At 41.7% G+C, this 20,523-nt stretch overlaps 1 protein-coding gene across 5 annotated transcripts in view; it reads left to right on the forward strand.

Moving 5' to 3' along the window:
• The window catches only part of Ccdc91 (coiled-coil domain containing 91), a 228,668-nt gene that overhangs the window by 134,202 nt on the left and 73,943 nt on the right, over nucleotides 1-20,523 (forward strand). For 4 of the 5 annotated variants that reach the window (XM_048366845.1, XM_048366837.1, XM_048366852.1 and 1 more), the window contains one exon: nucleotides 9,036-9,143. The exons of the other annotated variant lie outside the window; for it this stretch is intronic. In XM_048366845.1, coding sequence (XP_048222802.1) covers nucleotides 9,036-9,143 — 108 coding nt within the window. The remainder of the gene's footprint in view (nucleotides 1-9,035; nucleotides 9,144-20,523) is intronic. 5 annotated transcript variants of the gene reach the window in all.

A 20,523-nucleotide genomic window follows, 5' to 3' on the forward strand; every position in this document is an offset into this window, starting at 1 on the left:
TAAGGGTGTTTTTTCTCCTTCCATTTTCTTGTTGGGCTGTTTTTTCCTCTTTTTTTTCTTCTTCTTGTCTTTGGTGAGCTGGTCTTTCTGCTGGACTTTGGCTGTTGAAGTTTCTTTCTGAATCTGTCTGTGTGTCTTTTACGATCTCTGTTGGGTGGGGTTCCCCTCTTAATATTCGCTGTAGGGCTGGTTTTTATTCACATACTCCTTTAGGTCCTCTTTGGTGTGGAAAGATCTGGTTCTCCCTTCGAATGTGAACTCCAATTTTGCTGGATATTTGATCCGAGGTTGTAAATTGTTATTCTGGAGTACTTGGATGGTGTTCTTCCACTCACTTCGAGCTTGGTAAGTTTGTGTGGATAAGTCGGATGTTATTCGAATCCTCTTCCCATTGAAAAAAGTTTCCTTCTTTGCTTTGGCTGAATTCAGAATTTGCTCTTTAATCTTGAGGTCTGTAGTCTTGAATATTATGTGCCTTGGGGTGGTTTTCCTGGGGTCTGGCCTGCCAGGTGTCCTATAGGCTTCGGTTACCTGGATGGGGTCCCCTGTGAGATTGGGGAAGTTTTCTGCAATAACTTTATTGAGAACATGATTAAGCCCTCTGTTCTGTTATTCGGCTCCTTCTTCTATTCCAATTATGCGCAGATTATATCTCTTGTCTTTGTCCATTAGTTCCTGGATTAGTCTTTCCTGAAGCTTCACCTTTTCTTGGAGAGTGGTCATTTTCTGGTTGTTGTCAGCTGCTTCATCGTCCAGGCGAGAGATTCTGGATTCTATATGGTCCACTCTTTGTGTTATGGTTTCAATTGCGGAGTTTATGGATGTCAGAGAGCTATTTATGGTTGTCATATCAGCTCTGATCATGGAGATTTCTTCCTTTAAAGAATTGTATTTTAAATCTATTTTTTCATGCATTTCAATTCTCAGGATGTGGAGATTTTCTTTAAAGGCAGCTTGCATTGTATCCATTTTTGCTTCGATTTCTTTAAAGCAGGCTTGCATTGTATCCAGTTTTGCTTCCATTTCTTTCTTGGCTTCCTGGGTGTCCTTCCAGATTCCCGCTCTAAATTCCTGGAATTGTTTTCTGATTTCATTTCTGACGCTTTCAATCATTCCTGTTAACATGGCCTCATTTGCTTTTTTAGTCTCCATCTCCTCTTCAGTCATGCTGCTTTTTGGAGCTGGCGAGTTGGCTTGCCCTTTGATGAACTGAGTTATGTTTCTTTGTGATTTGCGCATCTGGAGATCTGGATGGCTTCTCAGATTTGGTTTGTAGCTCTTCCCTCCCTCCTGTGTGGGCGTGACTAGGGCAGCAGGTGCTGCCGCTGTGGCCCCGCCCACCAGTGCAGGGTACGCCTACCAGAGCGGGCGCTGTCGCCCAGGGCCCCGCCCTCCTGTGCGCTGTGTGTCCACTTCAACAGGCACTTCGGCGGGATATGCCTCCCAGAGCAAGTCTCCGGTTGTTGGGTTGTGCTTGCGCCCTCCTGCGAGTCCGTTGGGGGGCCGGTATGTGTGGGGCCCAGTGGGATCAACTGTCCGGGTGTGGCTTGGCACCTTCAGACCTCACCTCCGCTGTGAGCGGGGGGGGGGGGGGGGGGGGGGACGTGATCAGGCTCAGGTGACCCTGCTGGGCTGGTATTGCCCACCAGCGCCTGTGGTTTTAGTTGTAAGAGTCTGCGAGGTCCAGGCACCTCGGGTGGGGTTTGCACAACCGGCCGTCTCCCGGCCCCTGTTGGGAAGGGGGCGGGGCCGGTTGTGCCAGTACAGGAACCTGTGGGGTGTTGGTGCTGCTGCCCCCTTCCCCTACTAAACTGACTTCCCAGCGCCTGATGGGAGCTTCCCAGCTTGATTTGGGGGTTCTTTGTTCCCTCAGGGGTGGGGGAGGGAGGGAGATCTAGCTTCTTTGTCGGGCTGGGGTCTCAGTTAGCTGGTCTCCTGTTGGGGGAGGGGATAATGGGGCACTCACCTTTGCTGCTTTGTGTGTGTGTCCCGAGCAGCCGTTGGCCCTCCAGGGGTTGGCTAAGTGTCGTGGTGGCTTCCCTGGTTCCCGATTTCTGCCGCGCTGGGTTCCCTTGTCCGAACCTGGTATGGACCCGAATTTCTCGTCGCTGCCAGTGTGTGTCTTGGTCCGCACCCTGCCTTGTGTCCGTGGGGTCTCCCACTATATGAATTCTGCACTCCTGGCAGCCTGTCTGCCGATCGCTGGGTTCCCCTTTCCCATCCTGACCCTGTTTGGGCCAGGGTCGGCTGTTGGGGGGAGGGTGCCCCGGTGAATCTCCGGCTCCATGTAGGTTTTCGGTTCTTCTTTTTTGCTCCTTTTTGTTTTCCTGCGTTTCTCCACTGCTTCTGGCTGCTGGTTTTGCTGGGTTCTTGATGGGGTGTTGGGTGCTGGAGTTCCCAGCTCACTATTCCATTGGAGCGAGTCGGGGTGCCTCCCTATTCTATCGGCGCCATCTTTCCTCTCTGGCTTTTTTCTATATATGTGGAATTGAACCCATGTATACCAGGTGAGCACTTTACCACTAAGCCACATTTCCAGTCCCCGAAACTTTTTATTTTAATTTGTCCCATTTGTTGAGTCTCTCTCCAATCTGCTGCGCCCCCTGGGACTCTGTTCAGGAACTTCCTGCCTATGCCTATAATTTCTAGTGTCTCTCCTACTCTTTCCTACAGTAGTTTCAGAGTTTCAGGTCTGACGTTGAAGTCTTCAATTCATTTTGAGTTGATGTTAGTGCATGGTGACAGGCTTTGAGTTTTCTGCATGTGGCTTCCCAGTTCTCTCAACACCAATAGCTGCAGAGGCTATGTTTTTTCCACTGTATGTCTTTGGCTCCTTTGTCAAAAACCAGCTGACTCTTAAGTATGTGGTTTTGTTTCTGGGTCTTCCAATCTATTCCATTGATCTTAGTATCTCTTTTTGTGCCAATACCAAGCTGTTTTTCTCATTATGGCTCTGTAATAGAGCTTTGAAATCTGGTATTGTGATACCTTCTGCACTGTTTCTTTTGCCTAGACTAGGTCTTTCGTTGTTCCATATGAATTTTTGGATTATTTCCTCTATTTCAATAAAGAATGTCATTGTGATTTTGATGGGGATTGCATTGAATTTGTATATCATATTTGGCCATTTTCACAATATTGATTGTACCTGTCCATGAGCATGGTCTTTCCATTTCCTGATATCTTCTGATTTCTCTCTTTAGTTGTTTATAGTTTTCACTTAATAGTTCCTTTACATCTTTGGTCAGGTTAATTCCTAGACACTTTATTGTATTTGAGGCTGTTGCAAATGGGGTTGTTTTCATGATTTCCCTTTCCATTTCTACGCTGTTGGTGTACAGAAAGGCTACTGGGTTTTGTGGGTTAACTTTGTATCCTGCTATGTTGCCAAAGTAAGTGGTTTATTAGTTCTAGGAGTTTGGGAGTGGAGTTTTTTGGGTCATTCAGGTACAAGATTATATCATCTGCATATAGGGATAGTTTAATTTCTTCTTTGCCTATGTGGATACCTTTAATGTTCTTTTATTGCCTTATTGCTCAGGCTAACAATTCCAGAACTGTATTGAAAAGGATTGGAGAGATTGGATCCTTGTCTTGTTCCTGATTTTAGGGGAAATGGTTTCAGTTTTTCCCCATTTAGTATGTTATTGACTGTTGGTTTGTGGTATATGGCTTTTATTGGCTTAAAGAATGTTCCTCCTATTCTTATTTTCTCCACAGCTTTTAACATGAATAGATGTTGTGTTTTATCAATGGCTTTTTCTGCTTCAATTGAGATAACCATGTGGTTCTTGCCCATGGGTTTGTTAATGTGGTGAATTACATTTATTGATTTGCATATGTTAAACCAGCCTTGCATCTGTGGAATGAAGCCTATTTGGTAATAATGTGTGATTTTTAAAATTTGTTTTTGGATACTATTAGCTAATATTTTATTGAGGAGCTCTGCATCTTTGGTTATAAGATTGGTCTGTAGTTCTCTTTCTTTGTTGGATCCTTGCCTGGTTTGGGGATGAGTATGATATTGGCTTCATAGAATGAGTCTGGGATTGCTCCCTCTGCTTCTGTTTCACAGAGAGGTTGAGGGGTATGGGTATTAGTTCCTCATTATAAGTCTTGTAAAATTCTGTGGTGAATCAGTCTGGGCTTGGGCTTTTCCTTAGGAAGACTTTTGATTGCTTTGTATATCTCATTCTATGTTATTGGTTAATTTGGTTGATTTATATCTTCTCTGGTTCAGTCTGGGCAATTCATATTTCTCTAGAAATTCATCCATTTCTGCTAGGTTTTTCTTGTTTAGTGAGTATAGGTTTTGGAAATAGTTCTTTGTGATCGTTTGGGTGTCCTGAATGTTTGTTGTAATTTTTCTTGTAGTATCCCTGATCTTATTGATTTGAGTCTCTCTTCTTCCTCCTCCTCTACCTCTTCTCCTCCTCCATCATCATCATCATATTGCAGGTTTCTCAATTTTATTAATTTTTTCAAAAAACAAAATTTTTGTTTCACTAATTTTATGCATAGTTTTTGAAAATTTCTATCTCATCAATTTCGATCCTAATCTTACTTGGCTTGGCCATGCTCCAGTGAGGCATGGGATGGGGGTCTTTGTAATTTTCCTTCTCTGTACATGCAACTTAAGGGCTTTTTTTTCCTTTTCCAGTTCCTGTGATTCTGTGTTTGTTCAATTTTTCTTTGTTGTTGATCTCTTGGGGTAACATGTTGGGACCCTCTAACTGTCTATTTGATTGTAGCCGGCTGGAGTGATTCCCTGTTGTTTTAGTGCCATCTTCCCACGTCTCGAGTGATGAGTAGTTTTAAGGGCTATATTTTAATGGTCTTGAATTGTGTAACTAAGAAAATCTATGTTGATTGCAACTTGAATCCACAGAGCCTGAATTTCTTATCCCTCTCCCGCACCAAAGAAAATGGGAAGGAATTTAAGCCTCAAAAACAAGAAGTTGTTGTTAGGTATCAGTAGCTCATGCTTGTAATCCTAGCTACTTCAGAGGCTGAGATCTGAGGATCACAATTCAAGGCCAGCCTGGGCAGGAAAGTCTGTGAGATGTATTTACAACTAAACACCAAAATCCAGAAGTACTGGTGTGGCTTATGTGGTAGCGCATCCAGCCTTGAGTGAAAAACTATGAGACAGTGCCCAGTCCCTGAGTTCAAGCCCCAGGACCAGCCAGGAAAAAGAAGTAAGTTTTTAGAACAATCCTATTTCAAAATTTCACGCCACATGTGAAGAATTAACTTACACTATTATGATTACAGAATTTCTTCTTTACTGCCTGAGAAGCAGCTCTGGTTTTTTCTGCACTTATTCAATGAGGAATCAGAGACCCAAAGATGACCAGGCCTGGGTCAGAGTCATATAAACATCAGGGAGTGCTGAAATGAAAGCCAGGTCACTGGGCCTTCATGCAGGCCCCCATTCAGCACAGTGCCCCCTTCCTTGGAAATCTCTGTTCTGGATAGTGAGGTCAATTTTGCTGTCAGCTACTGGAAGTGTCTTCCTTTCAGGACTCTTTGACTGATTATTTGAGAAATTGACACATGTATTTCCTTTTCTGTGTGAATAACCAGGTACTCTGTTTAATCCCCAGAAGGACTGAGTGTGAGGAGGTTATTCCAGTTAGGGTTTTTGTATTCCTTTTCTTTCTTTCTTTTTCTTTTGTAACCAAAACTCTCTGATTCAAGTCACAAGGACAAAATACTGTGGCATTCGAGGGAGAGGCCGCCTTTGCATGTGGCAGCTTTTCAGAAGGTTGACGTTTCTGGAAGGCAGACATTCAGAGACTCTCTGCTGTACTTAATTTTAGAAACGTCTTAATTTTAATGTGTTGTCCATGGCACAAAACAAATTTTCACTGGGAGACTTTTGTGGTGTTTGAGGTAACAGCTCTTAAGTTTCTAGAATCCCTTCCCCACCAGGCCAGCAGGAATAATTCCCTCTGTCCTGGAGGTTTTCTTTGGCATTCCCAGCTTCCAAAGTACTTTATAGCAAGGGCTAGTTGAGATTGAATTTCCACGTTTACATCTACACCCCAAACTTTCACATTTTTCTTTTTGAATTGCATAGTAACACTGAACTGCTGCTTAAGTTCATAGAAAAACCTGAGAATTTCTGCCTTTGCAAATGCTGAGATCTGTATAGCTATACATTTACAGCAACCTCAGCCAACCCTTGCTTATTTCTATTAGTTTGTTTTTTTTAATGAAGGAAAAGGGAAGAGAGAAATCTTTGGTTTCTTCATTTAGTTCCAAAAAGTTCAGTAATAGTTTCTGGCTTATGTTTCTAAAAAAGAAATGGGATCATATCTGTTATTATCTCTCCTAAGACACATCTGTTGTACAGTTTTGTTTTTTTGTTTTGTTTTGTTTTGTTTTTTACTTCTAGTCCTAGAGCTTGAACTCAGGGCCTGGATGCTGTCCCTGAGTTTTGTGCTCAAAACTAGTGCTCTATTACTTAAGCCACGTCTGCCCCAGCTAGTTTTGAATGGAGACCCTCAGATCTCAGTCGTGAGTCACCAGTGCCCAGAAAGAAGTCTTTTAATGTGTTCTAAACATTATACAGTTGATTTCAAAGGAAACAGTTCTTTCATATGTCTTTTTAGACTGTTGAAGAAGCCTAAGGAAAACTTCATTGTGTCTGTAGAGACAAAGAGGAAAAAAAACCCCTAGGAAATGTGAAGGCCAATGCTAATGTTAATTTTTATACTAAAATTATAAGATGTTTCAGGGCAAGAGTTGTAGCATATCACTTTGTAAAGTAAATATTGGGTTTTGTAATGAGTAATAGAGAAAGCTATAAAAGTAGGTGACTGCTATGAGCACGTATTTGTGAGCATATTCCTAACGGTTCATACTCAGAAGGAAAGGACTGCCTGGGGAAGTGATGTATTTGTTTTGTGCGGCACAAGTGGCTCCCATGTTGAGTGTGGTATGCATTCTTGTAGATTTGGTGCTGATTTTATTTTATAGTCTCTCTGTAGATGGGGAGCTCTCAGGCCCAGGTAGGCATCTTCTCTTTTCTTTCTCTGTTACAAACCTTCCATATAACTGGTACATAATTCCCAAGGGAAAGTGGTTCATCCTCAGTGTTAGGTGGAGCTCAATGAGTAAAGTGTTTTCGGTGTGTTTATGCTAGTACTAGGATTTGAACTCAGGGCCTTGTGCTCATACATGGCTTATTCACTTAAGACTGGTACTTTATCACCCGAGCCATGTCTCCACTTCTAGCTTCTTGCTGGGTAATTGCCTATATCATTATTTAAGAAAAGTAAGCTGAGTTGAGATCTGAGGATTATGGTTCTAAGCCAGCCCAGGCAGGAAAGTCCATGAGATGCTTATGGAAGTGGAGCTGTGGCTCAAGTGATATAGAATACCAGCAAAAGCATAGCGAGGCTATGAGGCCCTGGGTTCCAGGGCTAAGTAGCAGTAGACACACACACACACACACACACACACACACACACACACACACACACACACAACACATACACAGTAAATTCCTAACATATACTATATTTTGCCAAAGATAATTTGGTGATTTACTAATTAGTCACTGTGTCAGGGGATTAACTTTGGGTTCTTAATGGGAATTAATTAACATAGAATATTTAGAGATTTATAAATCAACAATTGAGTTGTGTCTTCTGATCAGATCTTTATATTTGGATGAAACCTCAGGCTGAGCTTTATTTACTAATTGGCAGCAAAATCTCAGCTTCTCAGTAGTGCTTCCTAAACCAGAGTATGAATATTATTATCCGGTAATCTTGCATTGAAAAAGAAAGTTAATTTATCGAGAATTCAAACTGATCCAGACACTTAAAAACATTTTTGTCTTTTTGTAAAACACATGCCTATTTATTTAGCATCTTAATACATGTCGTTTCTAATAGAGTAAATATATTTTCAAAACAAAGATGAAGAGATACTTTGGCTTATTTCCTTGTTTGGTGAATGTGGCTGAAGGCCTGCTTTCTATAAGATGTGTCTGTTTTAACTTATGATTTTCATTCGAGTCATTTATTAACCAGACAGACCTTTAAAAATAGAATGTTTGCTTACAGAATTCTCATGTTTACATTTAAGTACATATTTAAATTATATAGGATTTATGAAAAGCATGTAAGAGATTATTGAGAGCATGTCATTATAACATAAATAAAGCTAACAAGGAAAAGCATAAAGCTAATAATAGTCTAAACCTCTCTAATGAGTGTGTGAGAAGACCCCTTTTCTTATTACTATGGAGGCATCTTTATGTTGAACTTGGTTGGGTCCTAGGATTCACAGTATCCAATTAAGTTTGTCTAGTCTCTCAAACTTTATTGATTTTTTATGCATAGTTCTTGAGATCCGGACTCACTCACTTTAGCTTCTACTTTTCACATGAGGGTGCACCCCTCCTGGGGGTTCAGTGGTTGATGTTTGAAGTTGCTTAGAGGTGCCATCTGCTTTTACTTGACTTGTGGTCTTACAGTGCATGCTTGGCCCATGGGGTATTGCCGTCTGCCAAGAGGATGTGGAGTTTTGTCAGTCTGTGAAATCTGTCTGTCTGTCTGTCTGTCTGTCTGTCTGTCTCTCTCTCTCTCTCTCTCTGTCTCTCTCTCTGTCTCTCTGTCTCTCTCTGTCTCTCTCTCTCTCTGTCTCTCTCTCTTCTCTGCAGCTACTTTCATATGTTCCTCATCCTGGATGGTCTTCACTGAACTGAATTTATATTGAACCAGAATTACTCATTCTCTTTATCATTTTCTATGACTTGGCTTTTTTCTTTTTCTTTCTTTCTTTTTTTTTTTTTTTAAGGAGAAGGTGTGTGGAAGGAATATTGGAGCCACAATCTTGGCACTAGGAAAGCCTAAACCTAAAAACCGAATGAACATGACATATAAATGTGTCTTTCTATTCACAAATACATGCTTGGTCATACAGAACTACTATGGTTCAAATATGCACAACTGTCAAAAAAATTCCCCATGCTATCAGCAGATTCCTAAGTTTTATGTGTTTTTTTTTTCTTTTTTAAGGGATTACTGCAATCTTCAGTGAAGCAACAGGTAGAAAGTATTGAGAAACAGTACATCTCTGCTATTGAGAAGCAGGCACGCAGGTGCGAGGAGTTGCTAAATGCTCAGGTAACAAGACAGTGCATCTATCACTGATTTTCACTTCGCTTCTGTCCCCATCCCTATCCCTGAGATGGCTGCAACTTCATGCCCATTAGAGTACTTGGTCTATTCTGGAAGGGGGGGGTTGGGGAAGGATATATATGCATGAATGCATACGTACATACATACATACACACGTATGCATGCACACACACACACATACACGTACACACATATGCCAGTGTTTGAGAATTTCATAGAGTTAAAACTAGAACTAAAGGCCTAAAATCTCTTGAGTATCTGCCAAATAAATAATTATTCCAATTTCAATTTTCAATGAGAGAGTATTCACCAGAGCCAGAGGCAAAGAGATAGCAGAATGACTTAGGATTTATGACTAACATTTGAAAGGTTATTTTATTTATTTATGTTGATCTAATTTATTCAAACAAATATTTTATCTCTTTTTTACAATAAATTTTATTGTTATTAAGGTTACCATTTCACAATGCAAGTAATGAATACATTTCTCTTTTGGACAATGTCACCCTTTCTATTAAATTTATTTTAAATTATTAAAAACGGAAAAATTTACCTATAAATGGGTAATATTATTTACTTAGGCTGAGTTACCTTTTGTTCCACATAGGAATTTGTTTTGAATTTTTTTTCTTCCCTCCCTCCTTCCTTCCCTCTCTCCTTTCCCTCTCCCTTTTGCCTCTCCTTCCCTTCTCTTCCCTTCCCTTCTCTTCCTTTTCCTTCCCTTCCTTGTTTCCTCTGTGTGTGTGCGCGCGCGTGTGCGTGCACTTTTGTGCATGTGTGTTGCCTTCTTGCTTGGAGTCTTTCACTCCAGGTTGGTGATCTACCATTTGAGCCACAGCTCCACGTCTGGCTTTTGGTGGTTATTTGGAGATAAGTCACAGACTTTTCTGCCCAGGCTGGCTTCATACCTCAGTCTTCAGATCTTAGCTTCCTGAGTAGCTAGGCAGTGAGCCACCAGTATCCTTCTTCCTTCCTTCTTCCTTCTCTTCCTCCTTCCTCCTCCTCCTTCCTTCCCCTTTTCCTTCTTCTTTGTCTTTTTCCTCTTCCTCCTTCTTCATCCTCATCCACATCTTTGTCTTTGTCTTTGTCTTAAAAGGCTCTACTGAATTACCTTAATCAATTAAGAGAACTTAAGGGGAATATCCCAGTAAATAATTTCGGCAAGAACTTTTGTATAACAGTGATTAGCAGTGTGAGAGTTGGAAGATATAAATTAAATCAGCTTTATTGATGGCCTGTTTTATAGGATGGGAAGGATATGAACTACATTAGGATATAAACTTAAGTACACAGATATTTATAAATATGGTATCTCACCCTCACAATTGTAATTGGTTCTATTATACATTTTAAGTGTCCACTTAATAAATAACTTAGAAATAATGCATAGGGAAATTAGAAATTTGGTGTAACAATTGTACTATTTTGGGTTATTTGGCAGTCAGATGTGAGCACATACCTTTATAAACAGAAAAATAATAGAGAATTAAGTTCATAGAATTTTGAAGTAACATAAGGCATATATATTAGCCATGATAGGGTCTATTCAGACAGAAAAAGTGTATTTGTGTTGGTGCACATGTGTCAGTACTGGGGCTTGAACTCAGTGCCTGGATGATGTGCCCTAGGTTTTTGTACTCAAAGCTGGTGTTTTACCACTGGGGCCATACCTCCACTTTCAGTAGTTTGCTAGTCAGCTGGAGATGAGTCTCATAGATTGGCCTAACTTTGAATCACAATTCTCAGATATCAGTCTCCTAAGTAGCTAAGATTATAGGCATGAGCCACCAGCATCTTGCTATTAAAGTGCCCGCCTCTTCATAAAGCTAGGTACTAAGGTACCATCACCATGGAAAGGAGAAAGCAGCAAATATTTGGTGAACACCATTAATGTACCACATTTTGCTTTCGGCTACCATGTACCTTGGAGTCTTTAACGAACAGGCAAATTCACTTGCTCAGTGTCAGAGGAGAAAACCGAAGGTCGCCCCCTCCTATGGCCTTCAACTTCCAAGCCCAGGATCTCTGGAAGAGACAGGCATTGCTGGGTGTGCTGCAGCATGCATTATGAGGACCCTTTTTTGCGTGAAGAGCTAGGTACTCAGATATGATCAGCTACTTCCCGCTTATCTAGTATGGATTGAGATAAACGTGCTTATTATAAACACAATAGGAATGATGGAGAGGGAAGAAGGCACAGGAATTTTGCATGTTAGCATCTCTGAAATCTCTCAGAGATTCATCTGCTCTAGCAGGAGTGGTTGCACTTTATTGACCATGAAGCTTCAGGCCAAGGTCCCTAATGCCAATGTGGTACCTTTTGGTCTTGTAGGGTATCCTGTAGGGTATTATTTTGGTTGACTATGTTTAATATGGGTATTAAAAATGAATCTGTTTCTTAGAGGCTTCTTATCTATGGAAAATCAAGTGCCAAATCTTTTGTTAATAATACATATCCAAATATACTGAATGGTCCTTTGGGGTTTCTATTTCATTATAGCCAGTTCTACCTTCATTTTTAAAGATAAAACCATGGCTAAGTCCTGGTGGCTACTCAGGAGTCTGAAATTAAAGGATCACAGTTCAAAGCTACCCCAGGGTGGAAGATCCTTGAGACTCTTCTCTCCAGTTAACTACCAAAAACTGAAAGTAGAGCTGTGGGTCAAATGGTAGAGCACTAGCCTTAAGCAAAAAAGCCCAGGGACAGTGCCTAGGTCCTAATTTCAAGTCCCAGGATTAGTATTAAAAAATAAAAATATAGAAGATATAACCACAGTTGTTTTAGAAACTCTCTTCTAAATTTAACATATATTTTCTGCTTCATGTTTGCTTGTCTGTGTCTCAGTCATTATTTAGGTATAACCTCATTTTATTCAACTTAAAGAAATCCCTGTACCCACTTTCCCTAAATCATTTAATCTACCAAGAGGTGTGTACCAGGCTTTATAGGACTTTGCCTCTAGACAATTTAATCCACTGAATTCTTAACGGCATGTGTGACTGACACACAGGTTATCTGCTATTTGCTTCAAAACTAAATTCAGTAGTTGTCTTTGCTGCTAAAAGTCTCCAGTTGTTTCTTTCAAAAAACTGAACTTCGGAAGTAGTTATCTGTGTAATCTTCCACATTTCTCGGCCTTTTCTTTGCTTTGGACTTGCTGCTTGAGAATTATGTTTTTCATTGCAATTAGTTGCCAGTCTTACTTATTTTTGACATGATGTTTTGTCAAAAATAACCAACAGAAGAGCTTTTAAATAGATTTAGCCAGTTGCAAGCTAGAAGATTAACACATGAAACTCAGTTCTTCCTACACACAAGCAATAAAAAGTTGAAGAGGAAGAGAAGAGAGGAAGAGTCCTTTTATGATTGCTATCTAATTCTAAAAGTAGAAAATACCCAGGAATAAATTTAACCCAAGTAATAAAAAAACTTGCACATTGAAAACTGCAGTGTTGCTGACAGAAAATTTTAAACTACTTGAATCAATGGAAGAATGTCCCCTGTGTACCAACTGGAAAGACTTACAGAAGAGCCATGAAGACTCCTTCAGCACACTTAACAAGGCCTATAATACATACATATACGTGATGATGTCACATTTGCATTTAAAGCCAGAAGTCAGTAAATATTAACAACCATGATACTTACACCAGTTTTAAGTCTTGAACTCAAAGCCTGGACATTGTGCCTTAGTGTTTTTTCACTTGGAGGCTGGCACTCAACCACGTTAGCCACAATTTCACTTCTGGCTTTTGGTGGTTAATTGGAAATAAGAGTCTCACAGACTTTCCTGCCCAGGCTGGCTATGAATTGTAATCCTAAGATCTCAGCCTCCCAAATAGCTAGGATGACTGGTGTGAGCCAGTTGCATTCAGCAAGAAATAGTATTGAGAAAAGTGCCAATATAATAGCAAGTTAGTATCTTTGGAATAATTTGGTTTTTTTTTTCTCTCTCTCTCTCTGTCTCTCTCCCCATCTCCCTTTGTATTCTCTGTCTGTAGTGTGTGTGTGTGTGTGTGTGTGTGTGATATGTTTTCTCTCCCCATCCTCAGAATTTGAGAAAGTCAACTGTGGACTTATCCCTGCTCTTTTTACTTAGCTATTACAAGTGAGACAAAGTCCTTCATCTTCAGCACCCAATTTTTCTCTTCTGTAAAATGGATAAACAAGTAATTCTTCTATTATAAGGTTGTTATCCACTTGTTTTTTTTTTTGTTTTTTTTTTTTGCTACTGGGGATCAAACCTAGGACATTGCATTTGCTAGGCAAGTGCTTTGCCTCCCAGGCCTAGGATTGTTATCCATATGACATAACATAGATATCCTAGTGCTTATAACAGAGATGGGCTTAGATCATGTGTGTCAGTAGTATCAGAGCCAGTGTCAGGACTCAGGTTTTCTATATTGGGAGTTCATATTTTGTCTTGGGACTCATTTCAAAGACATTTTACATTTTTAAGGATTTATTTTTGACATTGTTTTTTAAATCTCTCATACGTTTTTAACTTACAACACTTTTGAAACCCAGTATTTGGGACTTTTCCCCCAAGAATCGGTTCTCCACCTTTTTGGACATAGCAGGTGTTCTACAACTCAACTTAGGGCTGAGGCTTCCCTCTCTTCCTCCCTCTCTGCCTTCCTCCAACTGAGGTAGGAATGTGAAGTTCAAGGGCTTAGTCCCAGAGACTGCCTACTACGGGGTACCCAGCCCATACTTCTGTGTGGCCTGGCTGCAAAGTAGGGGTCTGTTATTGCTCTCCTCTTCAAACTTGGTCATTTGCTACAAGAGCCCACAGATGCTTGCTTTTCCTGGTTTCTTGTATAGGGCATTGTTCAGGACAGTCAGACAGAAGAAATGCCAAGACAGGTTAGTGGAAGGAAGAGGCATGTGGGCTTCCATGCATGCTGGGAGCATACCACCCTCATGCATATTGCTGTGTTCACTAACCAGGAAGCTTCCTCAAGCCTTCCCTTAGGAGTGGTTAATATAGCGCTTAGTAAAGCCCCTAGCCCTCTCCCTTCTGTAGAAATGACCCTGGGGATGGTGAGGAGGCAAACCTCTCTCCTTGCTGTGTCTTTCCAGCCAGCCTCCAGTATCATTTGAAGTTCTCTAGGGGCCCCTAGTCACAAGCCCTGCACAGTGAATGCTAAGGGTTTTAGAACCTGTACGTCAAGAGCCAGGGACAAAGGCCCTCCCCTGCCATGCCCTGCCCTTTTTTTCTTTTTTCTTTTTCCTTTTTCTATTTCTTTTTCGTGTGTGTGTGTGTGTGTGTGTGTGTGTGTGTGTGTGTGTGTGTGTGCGCACACTAGGCTTGAACTCAGCCTGAGTGCTGTCCCTTACCTTTTTCACTCAAGCTAGCACTCTACCACTTGAACTATAGCTTCACTTCTGGCTTTCTGCTGGTTACTTGGAGATAAGAGTCTCAGACTTTCTGTCCCAGGCTAGCTTTGAACCATGATCCTCGGATCTCAGCTTCCTGAGTAGCTAGGTTTATAGGCATGAAGCACCAGGACCTGGCCAAATTTTTACTCCTTAATATATTTCAGTCTCTCTTGCTTAGGTAATGAGGGACTTTTATATCACATGTACTCTGCTTAGTTGTATAGATATGGCAGGGATCAAGAGAGAGAGAAAAAATAAGTTACCTTTTAATAAGCAGTAGTGACAAAGAATATAATTTCAAAATGGTGTGACAGTTCAAAGTGGAATAATCCACCTGCGAATCCATTCAAGGGACTATGGGTCCTTTGTATTTAATGTGGAAGAATTAATGAATCAAAAATGAGTTTTCTTAAAGTTCATGGGGTTAAATGTGGTTTGAACTGAGAGAAGATGCAATACTGTATTCATAATTCTTCATTTGAGAGGGCTGGGCACAGTACTACAAGCCTATAATCCTAGCTACTTGTAAGGTAAAAATTGGGATGATTATGATTCAGCACTAGCCTGGGCAAAAGTTAGTGAGACTCCCCTCTCAACCAGCAAACCTGATGTGGTGACTCACACCTGTGCTACCAACCACTTTAGAGATGAGTAGGAAGATGATCCAAAAATTCAAGAAAGAAAGAAACATGGATTGGGCTCAAGTGCTAAAGCACCTAACTAGAAAGTGCAAGGTCCTGAGTTTAAGAAAGAAAAATTCTTCAGTTAAGAAACATAAATACTATGTGCCAGAGGAAGGGTTGGAGTAGATTGTCTTTCACAATCACATTGTCTGGCAGAAAAGTGAGTGCCACTAAAAGATACAGAGAAGTGACGTGTGTGTGTACTTGTATTCACAAATATTACTCTGGCTACAGTACAAAATCAAATTAACATAAACCAGTTAAGTATGCTATTTTATTTATCCAAGGGAGAATGTTGGTGGGCCAGGTTGAGGTGCCAGATGGGAATGGAGATTTTGGTGGTTTTGAATGAAATTAAAGAGCAGAAACCAGAGAATTAGTGTGACAGTTGGATAGAAAGTAGATATTGATCAACAATGGAAATTATTTACATACATATGAACATAGAAATATATATATATATATTTGAGTAATTTTTTTTGGATGGGGCCCAGATGTTTGGTTTTGGCAACATATTGTGGAATGGAACTAAAGACATGGAGCTGCATTAGTGTTGAAAATTTTGTTTTGAACTGTTGGGTTCATACTGCCTTTGGAATATTAAGATTGGAGCCTATAAGGCAATAAATACTGAGTCACAGCTTATAAGAAAGTTGGTAATAGATGCATTTAGAAGTCATAAATAGAGCCAAGTGCTGATGGCTCACACCTGTTATCCTAGTTACTCAGGAGGCTGGGATCTGAAGATTGTGGTTCAAAGCCAGCCCAGGCAGGAATGTCCATGAGATTATCTCTAATTAAATAGCAGAAAGCCAGAGATGGAGCCATAGCTCCAGTGGTAGATTGCCACCAGCCTTGAGCACAAAAGCTCAGGGACAGTGCCCAGACCCCTCAAGACCAGCACCTACACCCCCCCACCCCACCCCCCCACACAGTAATTTGCTGTGAAATGATTAGCACAGCTAGACTTGATTATCAAAGATGCAAAAAGAATGTATTAGTGCAACAAAACCCATCAGTGATGCCGCTTTAATTATTCTAGGATGGGAGCTCCTCTTCTAGAATTATCTGGAGCTCAATAGTAGGTCAAATGCAGATTCTATGCATTTTATAAACTATTGATGCCAGCCATGATTTCTTCATCTCTTAAGACAGCATGGACAACAGTTATTACATTTCTTCAGTGGAATTCAGCATGCCATAAAAGGGCATGCACACCTAGATGGTATCCTTTAGAAAAAGCTGAGTCAGAGCTTATGCAAAGTATTACTGTTATCAATAGATTAATATTGTAATACAGTTTAAAGCCAGTTTCTGAAATGTGATTTTTTTTCCTAAAGTAGGTTAAATAACTAGATTCTTGGAAAATACAGGGAATTGTTGGACCCAAATGGTTTAATTTTTCTCCCATTAAATGTAAAATAAAATAAGCTATTTGAGGTTGTTGATTCATGCAACCAAATTTTGAGAAATTCCAAATGTTTGTTGAGAACTTCGTGTATTGAGAACATAACTTAGAGTAGAACATGAACCATCAAAATAGTGGCAGTATGTATGTAAAATAAAATCAAATTTCAGAAGCCCAATATAGAATTAAAGTCAGTAAAAAATGACCTTTAAAGAGGTATTTGTCATGATATATCACATATACTATTTATCCATTCCTTTTTACCACACAGTTTTGCTTGTTTTATATAGATCAACCATGTAGCTTGGGTCCTGGAGATAAAACAATTAAAAAGAAATTCTGTGTCACCCAACATGACACCCCAGTGTGAAAAGCCAAAGTAGTACTAGGTAATTATAGTAAATGAAGAATAAAGCTCAGGATGCTGTAGGCGTCTTAACCGGAGCATTTAATCACACTATCCTACAACATCTGTGCGGAAATTTCAGAACCAGGACAGCTTGTAAAACTATCCTCACAGTAAATCTTATACTGTATCAGTTTCAGATCCAGTTGGACTCAAGCAAACTTCAGTCATTTACTTATTTTAAAAAGATGTCCTAAGAGAAATATAAACACCTACTACTATGCCAATCCACTTCCAATTAAAAATCAAAATAAGGTGGCAATATCAACAGACTACTCTTTGTTTGTTTGTTTGTCAGTCCTGGGGTGTGAACTCAGGGCCTAGGCACTGTCCCTGAGCTCTTTCATTCAAGGCTAACACTCTGCCACTTTGAGCCACAGTGCCACTTCTGGTTTTCTGGTGATTAATTAGGGGTAAGAGTCTCATGTACTTTCCTACCCCTGCTGGCTTTGAACCATGATCCTCAGATCTCAGCCTCCTGAGTAGCTAGGATTACAGGTGTGTATTGATTCATAATGCTGTATTTTTCACTGCCAGCTGGCTGCTGCTTGGTCATTTTTCACAATGTTTCTATGCTCTAGGCTGCATTGAAATGTAGTTTACTTTGGAGAGAATGGAATGCATTATATTTTGAAAGGTTCTAGGTGGGGAGACAGAAGTAGAGGTGATTGAAAGAGAGTTTATTGGGGTAAGCTCCTGGGCGCCCCTCTGGTTGGGATCAGAGAGGTTGTGCCTGGAACGTGAGCACATGGATTGTTCTGCAAGTCTGAGTGGTTCCAGTTGGCCTCAGGCTCCTGCTTCTAGGGATGGTTGATACAGATGGTGTTTCCAGATAGGAAGGTGGTTTATTACCGGCAATTGTAAGCCCTCCAGCAGCCTGACATCTCAGCATCTTTGGTTGGATAATAGGGCAAAGACAGTCATCTGGCTACTTCCTGCTGAACGGATCCTAAAGGGGTAGGACCCCACTAGAGCATGGGGGGTGGAGTGTGGGGAGTAGGCAGACAAGTATCCTGGTGAAGGAGAAGGAGCTCCTGTATAAATTTTAAAAGGCAGTGGGCAAAAAAGAAAAAATAAACAGAGTAAAATTACAAGTCCTACCACTGGGCTAGAGGATTTTGAAACCATCCCATATCCAGGTTGCTGGTTGAACATTGATGAAGCTGTTCCCAAAGTTTGTTATATTTCAGCTGCCACAAGAAGGTCCAGTGCCCTGAGACTTTGGAGGGCCACTCCCGCCAAGAATTAAGCTGCCTTTGGATCAAGGCCAGCGGTATTGAGGAGGTCCATGTAGCCTCCTCAAGCCTATCCTCAAATTCTTGTGCTAATTTTAGACTATGTCCAAGGGCCCCTCCAGCAAAAGCAGTTCCTCTGATGGATGTATCTTAAAAGAGAGGGGCTGGCAACATCTTGCTGCTGGACAGTCCGTCACCCTATTAGTTCAGCTTTGGTGGTGTCATAGGTGGCACCTTTAGTTTCTCTGATTTTAAAATGCCAGTGGTACTGTTCCATCCATGTTATGAGGTGGGGGAGGGAGAGGAGAAGGAGGGCCAACCTTGGTAATGTGTACCTTGGTAGGACTCACCTATTTACACCTGTACTTGTCGAGGGCATGTTAGTGGGGGGCAAACTTAACCCTAGAGATGTGCCAAGCTGGGTCCCCAAGTAATTTTACCGCTGTGGGAAGTGGTAAGGATCAGATGTGAGGCCCAGTCCACCGCGGCTGCAGGGGCTTAGGATGTACGGTCTTGAGAAGCACCCAGTCCTCCAGTCGGAGCTCCTTGGGGCCATGTGTGGGATCCTCCTCCTTTTCCAGATGGGGGAGGTACCTGTCTGCATGTTCCTGCAGCAGTTGTCTGATAAGGGAAAGATAGGGCAAATAGGATGCTAAAGGAAGTTGTTGGGAGGGCAGATTGTGATTAAGAAGAAAAGGTGGTCCATACATCAGTTCAAAAGGATAGGTAGGTTGGGGCCCGAGGAGTGGCTCATACTCTTGCTAGTGCATAGGGAAGCAGGTCCATCCATGAAAGACTTAGCTCCAGGGCTGGCTTAGTCAGGTGGGTCTTAAGGAGACCATTTGCCCTCTCCACCTTACCAGATGACTGAGGCCTGTAGGGGACATGTAGCTTCCATTCAATGCCCACGGCAGAAGAAACCTGCTGTACTACTTGGGAGATAAAGGCTGGGCCATTATCAGATTGAAGTGGGGGTAGGAAGGCCAAAGCGGGGGATGATTTCTGAGAGTAGAAGCGAGGCTACAACTCCTGCCATTTCTTTAGGAGTGGGGAAAGCCGCCACCCACCCCATCGGGTGTCTACCAGGATCAAGAAGTACCTCATCTGCTTGTGGGTGGGCATATGGGTGAAATCAATCTGCCAGTCCTATTCAGGCAGATTGCCCCTCATTTGGTGGGTTGGAAAGGTTGGTCTCAGTCAGCCTTGAGGCGTGGTAGTAGAGCATGTGAAGCGTGCTTGGGAAACTGATTCAACTATGGAGGAGAGCTGGGGATGGTAAAAGAGAGGTTTCAGGAACTGAAACAATGCCTTAGGCCCAATGTGCAGCGAGGCATGGATCTGCTGCACAATGGTTGTAGCTTGGGTGAGAGGTAAGGCTAGTTTATTGCCTATAAAAATCCACCTCTGGTCTCCCCCTTTGCTGCCCTTTTCATGGAGGAGAGTATTTTTCAGATGGGTAATACTGGGGGACCAAATCTGGAACCTGTAAAAACAAAATTGGGGCAGGGACACTGACTTTTGAGTGAGTTGGCGTGCCACTGAGTCAGCCCTATTGTTACCTCAGGAAACAGGAGAGTCGTTCATCTGGTGTCCTGCAGTGGAGGATGACCACAGCTGCCAGGTGGGAAAGGGCCTGGATTAGTTTTAAAATAAAGCGGGCATTGACAATAGGGTTTCCCTTTGTAGATAGGAATCCCCATTCCTTCCAAAATCACTGCATGACATCAAGCTATGAGTCAGTGTAGTTGGTTACCCTTTTCCCTCTTGCCAGGTGGAGGGCTCTAGTAAGAGCCACAAGCTTGGCCTTTTGAGATGATGTCCCCTCAGGGAGGCACTGTCTCTCCTTGGTTGGAGACCATTGCATAGGAGGCCTGTCTCTTGCCATGCAAGTCCACTAAGGAACTGCCATCCACAAATAAAACCAGGTCTGGGTTAGAAAGAGGTTGATCAGTATGTCTAGCTGGGGAGATAAGGGATTCTACCACCTTGGGACAGGAGTGTTCAGACAAGGCAGAGGAGCAGGGAAGAAGGGTAGTGGGATTAAGTTTTGGAGACTGAAGGAATGAGACAGTTGGGTTTTCAATAAACAATAAATGAATTTCCTGTAGGCAAGAAGGAGACAAAAGGGTTAAGGCATGGTGGCCAAGTAGGTCCTGAAGTCGGTGTGAGGAAAGCACTATTAGTGGGGATCCCAGAGTTAGTATGAGAGCCTCCTTAGTCAGGGTGGCCACCACTGCCAGGGTCCGAAGG

The sequence above is a fragment of the Perognathus longimembris genome, chromosome 1, assembly GCF_023159225.1.
Source record: "Perognathus longimembris pacificus isolate PPM17 chromosome 1, ASM2315922v1, whole genome shotgun sequence".
Classification (NCBI taxonomy): domain Eukaryota; kingdom Metazoa; phylum Chordata; class Mammalia; order Rodentia; family Heteromyidae; genus Perognathus; species Perognathus longimembris.